Source organism: Maylandia zebra, linkage group LG20 (assembly GCF_041146795.1).
Source record: "Maylandia zebra isolate NMK-2024a linkage group LG20, Mzebra_GT3a, whole genome shotgun sequence".
NCBI lineage: Eukaryota > Metazoa > Chordata > Actinopteri > Cichliformes > Cichlidae > Maylandia > Maylandia zebra.
In genome coordinates, this window is record NC_135186.1 from 10,959,531 (window position 1) to 10,979,350 (window position 19,820).

The 19,820-nt window shown below is 41.3% G+C and overlaps 1 protein-coding gene across 2 annotated transcripts; it reads right to left on the reverse strand.

The window, feature by feature from the left end:
• Positions 1 to 2,421: 2,421 nt before the first annotated feature.
• On the reverse strand, positions 2,422 to 10,440 carry vwa1 (von Willebrand factor A domain containing 1). Of its 2 annotated transcripts, XM_012925175.3 has the most exons (7): positions 10,046 to 10,440; positions 7,869 to 7,989; positions 6,278 to 6,835; positions 5,025 to 5,348; positions 4,384 to 4,659; positions 3,914 to 4,189; positions 2,422 to 3,362 (listed from the first exon to the last, which is right to left on the reverse strand). In XM_012925175.3, exons 3-7 carry the CDS (start codon positions 6,756 to 6,758, stop codon positions 3,334 to 3,336), a joined length of 1,386 nt encoding a protein of 461 aa, XP_012780629.2. In that variant the 5' UTR covers positions 6,759 to 6,835; positions 7,869 to 7,989; positions 10,046 to 10,440; the 3' UTR covers positions 2,422 to 3,333. The 2 variants fall into 2 exon arrangements, with proteins under 2 accessions (XP_012780629.2, XP_004572795.2); XM_004572738.5 differs by lacking the exon at positions 7,869 to 7,989.
• Positions 10,441 to 19,820: the final 9,380 nt, after the last annotated feature.

The following is a 19,820-nucleotide window of genomic DNA, read 5'->3' on the forward strand; positions in this document are numbered from 1 at the left end:
ATCTGCATGGAGGAGAGGAAGGCACTCACATTGCTTAGTAAAAACAACAGCGTTATCATCTTTCCGGGAAGCTAGGGCAGGTGCACGGTTTTGCTAAACCAGAAAGACTATCATGAGAAAATTCTGTCACTGTGGTTACAGGAAGAGGGTGATAGATTGTCTGTAGCAGTTAGAACAAGACAATGTTATTGACCAGCCCTCATAACACAGGATATACCCAGGGGAAGCTACATCAAGTATGGTTCACCGAAGATATATAAACAATGTGTACCTTTAAGACCAATTGTTTGTATGATCAACTCGGTCACCTATAACATCTCAAAGTTTCTGGCTTTTGATCCTCAGTCCATTGGTAGGCAGCTCTAAACACCACATCCAGAACATCATTATGGAGGCAGGTGAAACAATGGTCTCGTATGATGTAACATTTCTCTTCACCTGCGTTTGAGTCACTGAAGTGGAGGTAGCTCACGAGGGATAACAGGACCTCTCTCAGCACCTACCAAGCGTGTTTTACTCTTAGAACTGTGTCTTCATTCCACATATTTCACATACAAAGGTCAGTGCTATCCTACACCACCAAGTCATTGGTTCAGGTATGTGGATGACACCTGGGTGAAAATCAGATCTCAGGACTTACCACAATTCAAGGATCATATTAACTTGGTGGAGCAACACATTAAGATATTTAAAAGCTACAGCTTTTATCTTTAATAAAACAGCTTACAGCTGTACTGTTAACCCACGCATAGGATCAGTATTAAGTTTTGACTCTCATCATCCACTGGAGTATCCACTGGGTGTCATCAGGACGCTACAACACAGAGCAAACACCATCCCCACAGACAGAGCAGCCAGGGAAACAGAAGAACATCACGTCAAGAAAGCCCTGAGTAAATGTGGTTATCCCAGCTTGATAAATGTTCTACTGATTTAGTAAGTAAAATTAAATTGAAGTGAAACTGAATGTAACCCCTAACCAAACCTAAAGTCTTAATTTGCACAGCCAACAACATAAAATAAACAGAAATCAACCAAAACTCTTGGATGTATTTTCTTTCTAAGTCACTTTTGACGTGGCATTCATGCAAGTTAATGACTGTGATGGAGGATTTTAACATTTTAAATGCATTTTTGTCACAGAACAAGGGCTTCCCGATTTGCCTCCATCACATTCATGTGCCATTCTATTTACCTGTCCAGGCACAAATATGTCACGGTTCTGGGACTTTCTGACCCAGCTTTTTGAGTTCTTGTGTTTTTATATTATGGTTTATGTTTTGAGTCCTTTGTTGTACTGTGTTTGCTATTTCCCTAGGTTTCAGTTATGGTTATCATAGGTTTATTTCTTAGGTTTTGTAATGCGGCTTCCCTATGTTCCATGTTGTGTCTACTGTGCCTTTCTGTACCATGTTTCAGGTTCCTATGGTCTGTCTCCCCAGTTGCTGTTAAGTTTACATGTCTAGAGTTCAGTCAGTGTGTTTCCTGTTTTACTTTGAAGGTCCATGTCTCATGTCAGTATTTCTAGTTTTGCTTCCCTTGTCTCGTCCAGCCTGATTACTCCCAGCTGTGCTCTCCTTCTTTGTCTCATTCCCTCGTTATCCCTCAGTATATTTAAGCCCTGTGTTTCTCTTTGTCAGTGTTGTAGTCTCCCTCATGGCTGTGTTTCCCTGTGTGTTAGTTATCCATGTCCCAGTTTAGTTTTGTTATATTTTTGTGCTGTTCTGCAATAAAGCAGCTTTTTGAGTTTAATTCCTGTGTGGTGAGTTTTGCATTTGGGTCCTTCTCCTGCCTGCACACAGCCGAAACATGACAAAATATAGTTTATCAATTTTTTTTGAGTTTTAGAATCTCCAATGATGTGATGAAAAAAGAAGTAACTGAAAACAACAACACAAGCTTGAAGGGCTGCTAATGTTACTGAAGTGTCCTTCCCCATGACACTGAACCATTTGTTTATGATGCCATGTACCTACAGAAAATCAAACGTGTCCCAAAGCATGACAGCAAATCTGTCACACACAACCGTTTTTCATCTAAAATTTAAAGGAGCCTCAACAGAGGTGTGCTACATTTTCCTCAGTGTTGTGATAGACTAAATCAGCTGCCTCGATAAAAAAATCACAGTAATAAAATAATAAACCAAAATGAAAAAAAGTTGTCTAAATTTATTTCAAAAGATCAATTCTAGAGCTTTGTTGTTTGGAGAAGACCCTGCACAGATTAGAGTGGCTTCGAGAGCAGGCGGAGTCTGGGTGTTCAAAATCAGTCACCTGGACTTTTAACACCTCCAGCTCAAAAAGCATCAGCAGTAGTTTTTAGTCTGTGAGGTCCACCTCCACACATACCCATCAGACTTGGCTGTTTTTCCAGTCAGTAGTATTGTTATATGCTAAAATTTAAAATAAACAACCAAATATGTAAACAAAATTACAAAATGACTTTATTGAAAGCTGGTATTAAATTCCAAAGGCAGTCAGCATAAAATACATGTTTTCAGTATACAGTAAAAGAGAAGCCTGTAATCTTTTCAGTAGGGGGCAGCAGAGACTAGCTATAAAAGAAAGTCTTAAAATGTAAAGAGCATGTCTGTGAAGAAGTTATAGATTCTTATATTTGCATGATTTTCAGATTAATAAATATTACTGGATGTACAAGACATCGGTAGAAGGCTACTCTCAGCTACACAGATCTGCACATCATATACAGCATCCCTCTACTTTCAGCACGTGGTTGGTGTTTTTATAATATCTTGAAAGGTCAAAGCAATCGTAACTGAATCTGCCCAAAGCTTTAATCTTTTGAATATTGTCAACTGAAGCAGAATTCATTGCATTCATCAAAAATGTAAATCAGATGTTTTCTGTGCGTTATGCGGATTTGGGGGAGGGAGCAGATTTGAACACATGGCCCGCATATGGTGGGAACCCCTTTTTCAAAACAAGCCACATAAAACCTCAACATTCCCATCACACCCTTCTCCGTAGCTGCGAAACACACCTACAAATTATGTTTCTTTAATGCACGTCCTTAATGTGAAGCATCATTTAGTACAGGGGCAAACCAGATGAGAAGATAAAAACAGGAAAGTAGTTATTCCTTTGTGTCGCAGATTGCAGTCAGCATGTGGCTGTTTCCCCCCCCCCCCCCCCCCCCGACTACTCTTAAGTGTCCATAGCTTCCACATGAGTGTTCGGTAAGCCAACCCACACGTCACTCCTGGAGGATTTCCACAGAGGGGAAAGGCAGGGAAAAGAATTATGGATGAAAGTCAGCATTCTTCTCGCCTTCGTCCCTCCATGTTTGGTAAGGTACAGCTGCAGTCTCAGGGTGCTATGATTGGTAGCCATACACTAATGCATCTAAAGGAAAAGAAGGAAAGAAGCAGCTGAGATATTAGTATTTATACATTTTAAGCTCTCAAACTTACATACAAAGTGCACACATGGGGCATTTATTAAGGAATTAAAATAACTAACTGTGATTTCTGCTTCCACTCACAATACAGAGCAACTTTCACTTGCAGAGTTTGCTGCAGTGCAAAATTACATTTAAATAAGTAATTTTAAAGACTATTAATATTTAGTAGCTGTTGCTGGTGAGGCCTGTGGGTTACCCACCTAAACCAGGAAAAGGATCCCAGAGAAAGATGTTTTTTTTCAATGGTCTGATCTCAATAAACAAGACTTATGTGAACTCTGCTCTACTGAGGTACTAATTGAAATCTACTATATGCATGGTTTGATACTGTACCAAAATAGTGCATGAGTTTTTGCTTTGTATAATTTTTTAATTTTCTTTTGGCCTCAGTGTTTTGTAGAAAAACTTCAAACTAATCCATAATATATTAACCAACTAACTTAAAAAAAATTCAATTCCTTGGTGCTTTTTAATCTACCAGGCCCGCACTCACCTGAGTGAAACTGTGCCGTGCAACACAGTCCCTCTCCCCGTGCCGTCCGGTAAATGGGTGACACGCACACTCTAGCCGAAGGGGGCAGGTGCGTGAGCCGTGTTGAGAGGGAGTCGGGTGGCAAGTAGAGGGAGGAGCGCTGACCAGGGGCAGAGCTTTGCTGTCCCTCCCAGGTGAGCCAGTAGCCCCTCAAGTGAGATGTGCCACCGTTCCATTCAACCTCTACTGAGTCACTACCCACTGTAGTCAACTGGAGGTCTGCCAGCGCTGGAGTCACTAGAGACAGAGACCATTCAAAAGTTTGGTTATATTTCGAAAGGAAAGAGAACTATAAAGCAGTGAAGCAAAAAAACAAAACAGCAGGAGAACTGACCATTTCAGAACTGAACGGAACTACAATTATCTGGAATTTAGGATGCAGAATGAATAAGACAATGAAGGAGTGGGATTATGACCTAATTTGACCTCACCTTCTTGAGTGCACACTTTGACAGACATGGCTTTCTCCTTTCCTGAGGCGTGCCTGGCAGTAACAGTGACCAAGTAAGTGGTATCTGGTTGGAGGTTTCTGAGCAGAGTAGAGTTCTGACTTCGACTCAGTTGGACATAGTGCACTTTACCCGTGGGCAGGGCTGAATACTCAACAGAGTAACTCTCAACCATCCCTGGTTGGAGAGGACCCCAGCTGACCCGAACACTGCTTTGTCCAGGCTCGGAAACTGTTACCACAGCTGGGCTCAGCACCTCTGGTGTGTAAGAGAGACAAGAACAATTGCTGAGGCAGTAGAAAAAAATATGAGGAGAATATGATGATTTTCACTTTGAATTTTTTCTTCTTCACCGAACCACAAAATAAAATCTTTTACACAAGCTTTTTAATTGCAGTGGATTTAGCTTTTATTTTCTTATTGTGGGCCTATAACAAAGACATTTCATTCAGAATGTCAACAAAATTGACAGTGTTGCATGCAGAACAGATAAAAAGAGCAAATTCCTAAATTTGAGAGACTGCAAAAGCAAATTAGAACTTTGACTTTTTATATTTATAGCAAACCACTGAAAAGGTTTTGTGCAACTTGCAAAGCAAGCGTATATATAGAGAGAACTCAACCTGGTCTAGTTCTGAAGGTGACATGGAGGTCGTTAAAGGCTTGTTCGTTGGACTCTGGTCTCAGTATGGCGATATAGTTGGTGTCAGGCTTCAGGCCAGTTAACCTGGCAGTGCTGGAATCCGCAGTCTGGGTAAGTCTCTGGTACGGAGGTCCTCCAGTGAATACATCAGGCCTACTGGTCTCAACCCCACCGACTCCTCTCCGAAGTTCTTTGAAGAGGATCTCATAGTGGCCCGTCAACCCGGACAGAACGGGTCGCCACTGCAGTGTGGCGGAGCTGGTGGAGATGTCTCGAACGTGAATTCGTTCAGCGCGGATGATCTCTGTTGGAGACGGCAGGATCTCGTGTTAGCGCGTGCACACATTGTTGGGGTTGAGTTATCATTTTTAATTTTCAAAAAGGAGGAGAAATGATGGTGACAGGACAGAAGGAGCGCTAAAAATGCCTTGGCTTCAGTCAGCTACTCACATAGACTCCCAGACTTTGAAACCTAAATGCATTCACAGCGACAGCACTGAGACAACCTGAAATAGCCAACCCAGTGAGGCCCTGCAACAAAATAACAATTTTCCCAGATGCACTGATATCTGTGATTAAATCCTTATGCACCCAGCAAGGACTGATGCATTCCACCTTGTTCTACACAAGCCCTATTTTCTATTATGCATCATATCTTACAGCTGTTGTATAAATGCTGTAGTGACCCTTGTGAGTGTTATGGCAGTTACCTAATCCATCCAGAGAAATGGCTCATCTTCCAGGTCTCTATATATAAATATATATGTGTGTGTGTCATGTTGGGCATAGTGTTGGATGGAGCAGAAAGAGATGTTGAATCATTAATCCATTAATAGATTGGCCTATCTCATTACAGGGACTCATACACATGCACACAGAGTGTCCCGGCTAGTTGGTCTCCTTGTCTTCAAGAGCATGTGTGGAATTAGGGAGAAGCACAGAGAGACATGTAATACATCACTGAGGCAGGATATAAGTGTTATTGTAGCTGTTTGAATGGAAGGGGGGTTTCTCAAAGCTACTGAAGCGTACGAGCAATCCAGCTTTAATTGGTCAGGATCAATCATAAATAATATTTTTCCCAGTCTCTGTAGTACAGGCATGTGCAGATACACATTTTTTTATTGAGCAGAATGTGTGTTGTGTTCAGTCCAACAACAAATTCTAATTATCTGTTCATTCTTTAAATCTTTTATTTGCAACACATAAAGACACTACCCATGCTGTACTCACCAATAATGGCATCCCGGAATTCCTTTGTGATGATGCTCATATCGTCAATGTCCACAAAGTGCAGGTGGTCCTCCACAGGTGGGCTCACCACCTGCCTCAACACCTGGTAGTTGCCATGGCCAGTGGACACGACCAGCACGGCCACACCATCATCCCGAAGCTGGGCCATCGGTCCAGTCACATCCCCTGGTTTTACCCCATCAGTCAGCCACACTAGCACCCTCGGGAGATTTTCCCGGGCGCCGCCAGCCTTTCCAGGACGCAGGACCCACTCCTTCACCATTTTCAGCGCCTCAACTGTGTTGGTGTCCCCCCTGAGAGGCTTGATGTTTTTCAAAGCGGCCTGAAGGCCACTTTGGGTGCTGTATTTATCAAAGCCGAACTCGAGACGTGGTTTGGTGCCCACCTGCAGAAGTCCTACCCTTACCTGGTCCTCTCCCAGCGAAAAGGGGGAGATGAGCTCGGACAGGAAGGCTAGCATTCGGGAGTGCTCGTAGGATGACACACTCCCCGAGGAATCCACCAAGAAGAGGACGTCCCCCTCACAGCAGTTCAGCACTGTGGAGAAGCAACAAACATCAATACAGTCATTAATATGCATATCAGGCGAGCGGAATCAGTTACTGACTTGCGCCAACAACTCTCTATGATTCTGTTTTTCCACAGGTCTCTTTTCGTGCTTCCCTCTACACACATTTCCATCCTGTTTTTATGAGAGAGAAAAACAGTGTCACAGTGAACAAATCTTATAGAGAAAATTGTTTGTTTTACATGAAAGCAGAAGAAAGTTAAAAGCAAAACCCCCCAAAATAGGCTGTGGTTTTGGAGATAAGAAGACTGTAAAACAAACAGAGGAAGTACAAAACTGATGCAGGCATCATGATACTGTAACTTCAAAGTTGGATAATGGATTAAAGGCATCCAAGCACAAAGCTACGGGTGGATTATTTTTTTTCCCACTCCCTAATTTTGCATATCTTATAACAGAAGCAACAATGCCCAAAGTAGAGGAACAGGCATGACAGTAGCTGTGCTGGGTACTGGTGGGAGAGAGGGAGGGAGTGGAGAAAGGAGGCGGGACGAGGGAAATAAAAGGCGTTAAAAGGAGAGGAATGAAGCTGGGGGGTACTGCCAGTTTCATGTGAGGGATGAAGAGGAATGCTGGATGACCATATACAGAGCAGGAAACAGTAGCACAACAAGCAGAACTTAGCTTCAAATCTACAGATTGTGCACAGATCCAAAAGAAATCCTGCCTACTGTTAAAATCGTCACTCGAGAAATCAGAAACTTTTAAGATGAAGACTTTGGACTACACATATATGACTCTGCAGAAAATACAGTTATATAGGCGTGTAATTCAGTGTCTCATTTTTTAAATATGTCAAGGTCCAACGCTTGACATGAGGTGTGGACTAGGCTTCAAGGTGTTGAAAGCTGAGCAGCGAAGCATGTATACACACAAATCAAGCGTGTGTGCACACATGCCAGCCTGCATGCTTGCTGCCTTTTCCCCCTCTATCAACCTAAAGAATTCCTTACATCACTCTTGTTTGGAGCAACAGTGCTGTTGCGTATAGGAGCCCCTTACCTCTGCGTTTGTGCAGGTACGCCTTTATCTTCAGACCTACTGCTGGAGCGAGCCATTTTATCGTTCTTTATTGCCGTGGTTGAATGCTGTCTCGGGTTATCGCATGCACTACAGATCTTAGCTAATGATGTGATGGAGAAAAATGAAGCGTGAGTAAAACAGCAAGCAGATCAGGCTGAGCACCTTACAAAAACATATGAGTATGTTATGAGGGGGTTTTTTGGGGCTAAAAACACAGTGAAGATTTAAATAGGTTGCATGTTGGGATGAGAACGATATGAAAAAGATAAAGCTTGAACAAGAGTAGAAAAGCACTATAGAAGTTTAAATGAATAAAATTGAGTGGTATTCCTGTCTAATTTTGCACATTTTCTTTAAATGACCTTGTTTTTGTACCGTTACATTCGCAGTGTAGTGGTGTCGCTGGTTTGACTGCAGCTCGTAATGCAAAAATCCCCCCTTGGGGTTTTGTCATGAGAAGCATGAAACTCTGCAAAATAGAAACATGCAGAGCTACCCACACTGGTGACGCTTTGTAACATGGGAACAACCAGAAGCAGCCAAAAAATATAAGGCACAGAATTGGTACCAGTGGTTGATGACTGGTCTCTGGAAGGTACAAGGCACTGCCTCAGTATAATACAATACAATAAGCTACTTCATTTTCAGACAGTCTAAGGTCTAAAGCAGGGGTGCCAAATATAGAGCCCAGGGGGCCCGAATCGGGCAGTAAACTGGGCAGCTTTGGAAAATGGGAAGGAGAGCGTTAATTCAGGATTTGTTAAAATGTAAGTTTTACAGCTTTTTCCTTCTGATAAAGATCTCTATACCACACTAAAGTAATCTACCTACTACATAAGTTTCTGGGGGTTTTTTGTTTTGTTTTTTACTATCAGCACGCAGTCAGAAAACAGATTTTCTGTTTACAGGACAGTCTGGATAATGAACTACTAGAACTTTGTTACACATTTATTTGTTAGTGCTGCAAGAATTCTCTCATGTGCTACACTACAGCAACATTTCTCTTGAAATTGCGCTTCTTTTTCTATTAAGACATGGGGTGGGGTTGAAACATAGACTTAAATGTCTTTACACAGGTCTGGCCCACTCACATCAAAGTAAACAGAAAATAAGTTTGACATCCTGGGTTTAGAGCATAGTATAACTTTACTTTTTGAGCCTTTATTAGACATATGGTTAATTATTAGTGATTTATAACTGTTGTTAAAGGTTACAGACATAAGACCTTTATTTAACTAGAGTAAAAACAGCAAGTACATTTATATAAAGCCCAATTACCGTAGACCAAGTTATCTCATCGTATCCCTATAAATGGAACAGCAAAGCATCAGCATATCCCTAACTACAGACACTCATAAATATCCACTCTCACTAAGAAACCTGCCGGTGCCATCACCACCTGGGGAAATCTCTGTCACTTTGCGGTCATGAGCTTTGCCAGAATGGCACAAAGGCACTGCTATGATAAGAGCTGATAGGATTGGTTTAGATTTGGAGTCTGCAAATCAGCAGTTACTGATCAGAATTAAAAACATCTTATAAAGAGGAGCATCTGCATGTTTAGAAAAAAACCCCATAAGATGCATCAAATCTGTCATTCTTTGCACTCTTGTGTTCTACTAACATTAACCAGAATTATCCTTTAAAAACAAAAAACCTTTTCCAGCAGACCTGGAGGTTATTTGGTCTTCCCCTTATTAGAAGTCTGTTGTAAAGCCCTGAGATGTCATCAACTGACAATAACCTGAGAATTCCCGGGAGCACCTGAAGCCATCCTCAGCATGCCTGCGTGGTCGATCAGAGTGCCCCCACCCATGCCCCTAGCCCTACTGTATGAAGTCGCTACTCCTGGCTGTAAGATTTCATCAACAGATAATTCAATACCTGGAGTCATGCCACTTTACTGAGAACACTGGTGTAATGTCAACCCCACCCTAATCCGCCCCGAGCCCAGCTGTATTCCTTTTATTATGTGGCACCAACGCTTTAAGTCGCTTTATTTACAAAAATTACAGATTATTGTGGCTCACATTGTTTTATTTGTAATCTTCCTCTTTTAAAAAAAATGTTTTTGTCTGCTAGTCGCTATCGCCCCCCTGTTATGCAATGCAAATAATTATAATTAGACTGGTTTCCACTGAATCAACGGCGCTTACCTCCTTCAGGTGGGCTGTTCTGTGCGGTTGAGGGCCGCAGAAGCAAACACATCAGCATCCACGCAAATAACATGTGGCCCTCCATCAGAACTCTTACGAGTTAGCTCCACGGAAGAAAATATATATGTGGGACAAATGTTAGGGCTTCTTCAGTCAACCATACATCCAGCCTGAGGAGCGCACTCCGGGTTAGTAAATCACAGGCAGAGGCATAATTCAGCCTGTATGAGTCACATTCAGCCCGGCTTTTTTTATTTTGCTTCTTATCTTTCTTCTTCTCTGACCATGACCACGCTGTCTGTAACCGGAGTCACTGGGAGTTAAACTTAAACTGGAGCGAAAACTTCCAGACTGGGTGCGTAAGGTTTGGACGCTCCTGATTAACCCAAACGCGCTTCGCCCGCGCTCGGGACACGAAGCGAAACCAAAAATTCCGGGAACACTTTCAAAATAAGATGTCTTACTGCGAAGCAAAGCAGAATGGATTTTTGCCTGAGAGGAACCAAATCGGTTTTTTTTAAAGGGGGGGGGGGGGGGGGGTGTCTTTAATGATTATGTTATTTTGATGTTAAGCAGCCTAATTACCGCCGTAACAAAATAATACTATTAAGGGAAACAAACCCAGGCCCTTTTATTTTTATAACTGTCAAAATAATTTTATTTTACATTTTACAAATGTAAAAATAAATCATGTTCAGCGCTTCATTTTTAAAAAAATTTAAAACAGACATTAAACAAAACCTAAAAACAGTTCATTCAGAAGGTTTCCTTTCAGACTATCACTATTCCTCAAGAGTCAACCTTGTAATTTCTTTAAGTAGTCTTTAGGAATATTTCTCCAGAAGTCTTGAAGGACATTCAAAGCTCCTCTTTGGATCTTGGCTGCTTTTTGTTCTGCTCTCTGTCGAGGTGATCACACTGCTTCAATAATGTTGAGCTCCAGGCTCTGTGGAGACCAGTCCACTGTGTGTTTCTATCCAGGTATGCCTTTACTGGTTTGGCAGAGTGTTTTCTATGGTTGTCATGGTGTCATAAAGCTGCTAATCAGATTCTTTCTGCCTTGTATTGCATAGTGGATCCAAATCTGATGGTACCTTTCTGCATTCATAATTGCATCAGTTTTGACAAGATCTCCAACACCACTGACTGAAATGTAGCCCCAAACCATGACTGAGCCTCCACTGAGTTTTACAAATGGCTCCAGATTCATCCTGACCTCTTCAGTATGGAGTAGCAAAACTTTAACCAAAAAAATTAAAATCACTCCGTCACTGGAGTAATTGGAACTCTCCAGAAAATAATTTAAAAATCTAGTCTTTTAAGGCTTCAAAAACCCAATGTTCTCAATTAGTATCATGTTATATGGGGCAATGGGGTTCTAAATGAAGCAGAACTAAGGTTTCACATACTTCACAAACAAGAGCAGGGTTCATGTGGGAGAAAAAGATCATATCAACTTGGATTCAAGCATATGTATCAGTGCTTGAACCCAGTCGTGAAAACATTAGTAAGTTTGTTTGGATGTGTAGCCAGCCACTTTCATGATTCTAATGCTTTGCTAGAAAAGTCAACTTTTTTGAAACTGGAAAACAAAGTTTGCATGTGTGGTGTGGTTGCATGATTCCCAATATTTCCCAGAACATTTAAGCTGCCTATAAACTTGTTTCTGCACAGCGTGGAAAAGCAATCAAATCAGTCAACACTGCTGAAGCATGTGAGCAACTGATCCGTTTATTTTGAAGGTAGGACTCCTTGAACTTCCTCGTGGTTACTGTTACTTGACACAACTCGCTCTTTAGCTTTTCACTCCTCCTCTCTCCTGTCTCCCCTGTAACTCAGAATAGTAAATAGGCTCCACTATCCAGGCGTCAACATCTTGAATCTGATCCAGGACAAGAGTTAAGTCTTCAGATTACCCCATTAACAGAGTCTGGAAATAGAGAACCCACCAAAAAAGTCACTTAACAGTTTTTTGCTCACAAGTCATTAAAAGGACTCGCCAAAGGGAAGAACTGTCTAATACAGGGTTTGTAACAATTGAAAAATTCAGAAATACGAATAGAAACAAAGGATTTGTACAAATATAACTTTTTTTTATTATATATTGTCTTGTGACATACTTGTAGATTTTGTCCTCAAAGAGTAATATTTAGACTTTTGCATTTATCTTATTTACTATAACGGTAAGACTACCAAGTATTCCAGCTATCCGAAAGATTAAGGAAACCTCTGGTTTACCAAGAGCAACCACAAATACTTTCAGCATTCAAACCACTGGGAGTGAATCTGTGAAATTACACGGCACACAGTCTTGAGAGTGGAAAAAAGGTAAACAGCTCTCCATGCAGACTATTCTCTGTGTTCAACCATTGTGCCTTTTTAAAAACTAAAGTAAGATTTACATGTAGAAAGTAAATAAAGTGGAAAATTACGCACAGGCATGCATGAAGTCACCTACTGTATGATTCAACATGGAAACTATTAATATTGTATGTGTGTGAGAGACACAAACAAGGAGGAAAACGGACTGTAGGAGGGAATAAATGGATGGAAGAGGATGTTAGAATTCAAGTGGGACCAAACAAAGCTCTGAATTCTTCTGTGACGCATCGTGTTCAAATACTTGTATTCTTCCAGTAAGACACTGACAGTAGGCACGCCCATCCCAATACACACACCTAGAAACTAAACAACCCCACTACAGTGCAGTCAGTGATTCAGAAGCATTATGAGAGCTGAAATTTCTTTATAATCATCTGTATTGGAAACATTGTGTAATTGTAACTGGCGATAAAAGACAAGTGCAAACATTGAATCATGCTTGCTTGTATTGTGTCATGATTTAAGAAAGAGTCGGACGTCCCTGACAAATTATGTTTGTGATGAGTTGGACATATTTATTTATTTGAATGCAGCCTTGCTAAAACCGGGCCCAAAGCTCCCTGTCACATCACGATCCATTTACACTCTGCTGCTTCTGCTCAACAGACATGCAACATTAATTTCTCTGTGGTTTTTTTGTGGACCTCCCCCTCCAGGGCTGAACAAGTTCTCACAAGCACAGTTGCGGTCCCCATGGTCATTGACACTGTGCCGGATGATTTTTACAGTCTCGTCAGTGAGCTGTAAATCACTTACATTCAGTATACCCCACTCACAGTGACGCGTGTGTGTATGTGCATGCGAGCAGTAAATAGCCTAATATGTATGTGCGCGCACACACACACAGCAACACATTTCTGTCCATATTTCACACTGTCAAACATTGCATCAGTTGTGCAGTGCGTGACCAACTTGTGCCGAGGACACAAACTGTGTTAGTGTTTGATATTGCACTGAAATCCACAGAAATGGCCAGCTGTTTCCACCCAGCACAGCCTCATGTCAACACACTTTCTACCCCTGGCTTGATTACTGTACATTGTCAGTTTATGCGACCTTTACACAGACTTGTTTATGCTCATTTGTGCGCACCTTCATATCCTTGCAGGGGTAACGAATACAAATCTTTTAAGAGGGACAACAACAGCGGAATAAACTTGAACTTTTAGCTGAGGAAAAATAGCTGCAGAGGGAATGGGTGGGACGGGAGGAGAGGCGAATACAGTAAGATGTCATCGAGGCAATGGAAGAGTTTACAACATTTTGTTCATCACAACACTCAGAGCGGGATAACAGGAAGCCTGAAAACAATTTTTAAGCAGCTCCAGCTACTGCTCCTTTAATAGTCTCTTGTAAATTTGGCCTACAGTGATTGTGGCTACCCCTTAAAAATTTGTCAGCAGAGGATTTGGCTGCTTATAGGAATGCCACTTTTTGATGGTTAAGTAGAATTCCACAGAGTTATATTTGCCAGTGTTTTTCTCTGCCTTCTTGTCAGTCTATGGTATTTAAGGTTTGGTTCACAGCAAACTCTTATGCAGATTTCTGGAAGACGAGCAGGAATGTTGCCCTCTTCTCAGTGAAAAAAAGACTGCAAGAAAAGCCCCCATGAAACACTGATTTTGGAGAGGAATATGCGTGATGTAGTTACAGTGATGGATAAGAGGGACAAATAAAATGGATTCCAAAAGCAGAAAAATCTTGCCAGCTTGGGACTTTTCAGGCAAATGGAAACCGGTTTTGTTCCGTATAGCCCAGAAGCCTCTTTGCCTCCTGTGCAGTGGATTTTGAGAAGATAAACAAATAATAAAGCCATTAAACTAAAAATATAGACAGGAAAGTCTAAGGGATTTCCCATCAGTGGGATGTGCAGATGAGTACCCACTGCCTTCCTGAGCAACACAACCCCATCCCGTTCTACGTCAGAACTTCTTTCCTGCCCCCACCAACCATTATCCTGTATATGTCCATAGTGGCTCGTATTTTGAGCTAATCAAAGGCCTATCCTAAAGTCTCAACTTTTACATCAAAAAGTGTCAGTCAGTGTAAAAGTGAGCCAATACTGGTTTTATAGGATCCCTCTTCCAGAAAACCTTTGCTCTTTGCAAAGTGTTCCAAGAAGCTAAGATTTAACTGTATCCAGGGAAATGCTCAATCATCTCTTTTCCCCAAACAAATACGACAAGTTACATTAAACACAAGCGACTGTCCAATTCTTTGCGTGATTTCAGAAGAATAAATCAGACTGTGTATTTAAGTTTGGACAGAAGCACCCGTGCCTGCTTACTATCTTTGAGCAAAACTGTATGCAGCCAGAGCCATCTCACTAGTTAGAACATCTGTTTTGCAGTAATCAACAGCCAGCGAGTCTCCACGCTAGTGAGGCCAACACCCACTGTATGTTTCCACACTAAAATTTCACATACGGCCTTCGGCTGTGCCAAGTTGGGTCACTGGAGTTTTGCCCTTTTACCAGGCCCAGCTCCTTTAGAGGTCGGCTCAGACAATGGTCTTACTGTGCTGAGGATTGCCAGACAGAGTTTATTTACAGATGGAAGATAAATCCACTCATTGTTTTGGCCCGGTGTTAATACAAAGTCATCACAGCGAGTTGGTTAAACTTAAGAGAACTGGCTGACAGTGTAGAGTCAAATTTTCAATTGCACCTACCAGCTGAGGTAAAAAACAAACAAACCAAAAACCCTATTATTTATGAAGAAGCTGACAGAAAGAACATTTAAAGGGTAAATTTAACAGCACAGCAGCATGTAAGAAGCCCTTAATGAGCCTGAGGTCCTTTGGAAGGGGTCTACGTCCTCAATAGAGGAACCCAGACCACAAGAGTTCTGCTTTGTTGTTATAGTTCAGCCAATTTTTTTTTAAAAAGTCATTCCATTCACAGCTCTCTCATTCTGCATAACACAAAGGTCTTCATCCAACAGAACAGAGTGCTCAAAGAACCTTTAATGCTTACCAAAAGCAGAGAAATACTAAAGTTCCACTTATTCAGAAACCACATGAGAAAGGTCATTGGCGGTGACTCATCGATGTCAGAGTTCTCCGAGCGCTGGCTGCACTCGTGCGGCCTGTGGGAAGGAGGATGGTAGGCTACAGTTGGCTGAATGTAACAGCATTTTCTCACATTCACAGGCAAACACAGCCCAGTACTGTGCTGAACTGTGTGTTTGTGCCTGTATTCACGGAATAAGTCAATCCTGTAGTTTCTTTCCTGCCTCGTCTTCTCAAATCTTTCTTTCATTCTTTCTTTTTCATTCTTCCCCAGAATATCCCTCTCCCCAACTGCTTTTAATATTGCATGCCTATCATTGTCCTTTCTCTTTTTCACAATCCCTCTTTCGGTTTGCTCTTTTGGCCACGGCAGACAGCAGCTGGATTCTCCATTCTCTCCTCCCTTTTCAGTTCCTCACCCTTTTATTGCTCCTCATCCCGCGCACTTTCTCCTCAACAGACTCACATGCCTTCTACCATTAGTAACACATTTGTATACTATACAAATGCACAAGTACACTGACAGAGATCTACACATATGTACGTACACGCACAAGATGTGGCTGAAGTCACTTTTGTGGTATGTCTGAGGGTTTAAAAGAAGAAGGGATGTGTTGTAATTACAAGTGCGTCCAGAGTGGAATCTGTTAGGGCAGGTTGAGTTGGGGGAGGACCTGGCAACCTATCAAAGGTATCAGTGAGGCAAACCAACCCCCTCCCTTACATCTCTGTTCTCTAAAGGAGTGCTCACATGAAAAGATGATGCACACAAAGGTTTATGTAATGTTCCGAAGGACATTTCGTGCTGCAGACGCTTTAAATCAAGAGTGACTGCGAGGTTGACATCTTGAAGAGCAAACGCCTCACCAGGTCGGACAAACAATCTGCAGCCCTTTAAGGACAGAAACAGGGCAGCTGTGCCAGCCAGCCCATCCCGCCTTTCCCTGCAATCACCTGTCATCCACATCCGCTGCCTCCCATGTTAAGCCTGGGCCTTTCACTACTTGGCACATACAACACATGCTCAGTTTATTTCTCTCTCTGTTATCAAATTCTTACTTCCTGCTCTTTCATCTAAAAGCACATACACACCCAACACAATGCCCCACAGGTCATAAACTCCACTCTGTCTTGGTTTCATACAACTCCCCTCGCGTGGAGCGTTGAGGTGACAGAAAGAAGAAGCCTGACATTGTCTGTTAGCGAAAACGCTGCGAAGCGGGGAGACAGGAGAGGTGTTTTGTTTGAACTTGTCTGGCTTGAGTTTTGCCTGTCTGCCTGTGTGTTTTCCAATGAGTAATCCATTGTAAGACTGAACACACATATGTACACACACAGCTCTAGTACAAGACGGAAGAGGGGTTTTAGTTCAGGTGTGATCGATTGGCGAGATACGAAGGCTGGGTTAAAGACTTTGTCTTGTTCGTGTGCAAAAAAATACCTAAATTTCCAAGGTTGGAAAAAAAGTGTCAATATTGGCTGCTAGGCAATAATGTAAACATTAAAACTGTCAGACAAGTGTTTTGACTGGTCCTCTCTTAAGTCCAGACCACAATATATCAACAGCTACAGGATGGACGGGCATTAAATATTCACTGTACCCAGAAGATGATTCTTCTGTGATCCCCTAATGTTTCTTGCATTTACCGCTAACTGCAGATTGTTGCTTTTGAATAAAAAAACTAGCATTAGTATAAATTTCATGGGCAGATTGAATGGTGGCAAACTTAAGTTTCTATGTAAGATCAAAAATAATATATTTTCCACAACAGTCTGGGATGAATTACCAGAAAGACAAACCCCCTTTAGCCCCAGGCACACTTTTTTTTCTTACCACACATTTGAAAATGGTAGCAGGCTAACACACAAAACCACAGGCAAGACTATGTGCATGCTCAGTAGCATGTTCTTCTAAGAATCTAAGTAACTTAAAAAGATGTCAAAAAAGTTGACATATGAAATATTTCAAATAGGTTACAGCAGTGTATTTGGAAACCACAACTGTTAAAGACAAAATAAGTAGATCAAAAATATAACGCAGGGATTTGAAAATGCTCCTTTCCTTACAGCACTTGTGTGGAGACACAGGCAGATGGCAGATTTTTGAACTCCTGTGTAAAAGCACTCTGTGTGGAATATGTAGGCAGTTGCAAAAAATTTATATTTGCACATCAAGGTACTTGCCTTTGCAAGCATGACTGAGACCACACATTTGATAGATCAGAGTTAAGCCTGCCCAGCGGTAAAACAGTTAATTTTAATCCCAGCAGTGCTATAAAAAGTAGCACCGGTGCGCTGGTAACAGCAGAAATGTGTTTGCCAGGGACACTGAGGGCAGGTGTGCAAATACATAGCCTGAATTTTATGCAAGACGGCGCAGCGGTTCACCTCATATTATCTTTTCTACCACTGCTTTTCAACACTCAAGGTTTTTCAAACTCATATCCTGGGCTTTTATTTTTCCCTGATTACAAGTTGAGACAAGCTGAAAAGGTTATGTCTGTATGGCTGATAAGTCATCGGGGTCCTATTTAGCAACTCTTTACAGTGCCTCTAATCTGTATATTGTCTGTGATTAGCGGTGCTGTACTTGCTGTGTTTAATGTATGAATCATTATTCAAACTATTCAAGAAAGAAATTAAATAAATAAAGACATGCCACTGTATATATCATCACATCATACATAGGCTTGTGTATGATACTCTTGGGGCTGTATAAACAGGATGGCTCTGAGGGTCAGACAAATACGGCTCACATAGGTTTGGAGATTCCTCTGTGACAAGGCCCGGATATTATTATGACAAAGTACCCACACTGTACTGGCTGTTCTTTCACACAAAGACCTGGTGGGAGTGTAATCCACCTTTGCTCACATATCCTGTGTTTGCATTAGTCTTTGTTTTTGGGTTTGTTTGGTTTTTTTTGTTTTTTTGGGGGGGGGGGGGGTGGGGGGTATACAGTACAAGTGGAGGAGCTGATGACACAGACGGGAAAGGAGTGAGAAGGCAAACACGCAAACACAAGATATACGAGAGAACATCAGCCATAACACAGACCACAGAGTGCATATACAAGGTCTGGGTAAAATACACGTGTAATAAACATTTTGGGACGAGGTCAGAGAGACCTCTTAGAAGAGTATTTCAAAAGTGGATCCACTAAACCGAGCTATTTCAGCTTTGTGTTCAGAGGAACACAGTTATAAAAACAGAAATAAAAAGTAAGAAAGTAAAAAAATGAAAAAGAATGAGGGGAAAACAAAGCTCGTGAACCAAATGTTGCACATTAGACAAATGTTCCCAGGCCTTCCACTAGGAAGAATAAGATATACACTGAAAGACAAACGGTTGTTTGAAAAGGTTCAGGGACCTTTTTCTGAACCTTGTAGAAGATGTGCATTCATCCGGAGGTCACTTGGAACAGCTGTTTCTAGGGAAGCATGCAGTTTTTGTTTTGTATAAATTGACTGGAGGCTATGTTATGCTGTGTTAATCTGAACATTTTACTTTAATACTTCATTTATCATGTGCCTTGGCCTTCCTTTCCCCCAAAAGACTTGCGTTTGAAGTATATATATATATATGTATATTTACATATGAGCCTATCCATACAAGCAGGGTCACCAGTCTGTTGAATAGAGATCTGCTGAATAGCCAGAGAGAAGCACACAGATACAGGGGGAGCATGAAACTCACAGCCAGATGGTGGATTCAAACTCAGGACCTGCTCTCTCTACTTCTCTGAGGCATCAGTGTTAACCACCATGCTGCCACCCCTCCCCTTTTTTAAACTAAAATTTGTAATATTATATATTTTAATTACTATATTGTGCATTATATATATATATATATATATATATATATATATATATATATATATATATATATATATATATATATATATATATATATAATGCACAATATAGTAATTAAAATTTTTTATCTATAATCATTTATTTACTAAACCACATTATACTGTAATGAACTAATCTAGCATCCTATACTACATTCACTATATACTTAAGCATACTGCTGTGAAAGTGTCTGTTCTTTTCTCTTTATGCTTTTAACACTGATCAAATCCATTTATTTACAACACTGCACTGAATAATGTAATTCTCTGTTTCACATCTGGCCATGGGCCGCATCTGATCAAGTGATTACAATGCGCTTCTTTGACAATGTCCTTGGCAGACAGCCCTCTTTCTCATACACTGTCAGTCTACATCTGAGGATAAGCATCACTGGAGGCAGTCAAACTGTCATAAATGGACCTTGGATCATGTTGGTACATATATGTGAACAACATGCTCTTCAAATTTTGAAAAACTTCACAATGATCAATTTGAAGAAAAAACAAAACAAAACAAACATTAGCAGGGTT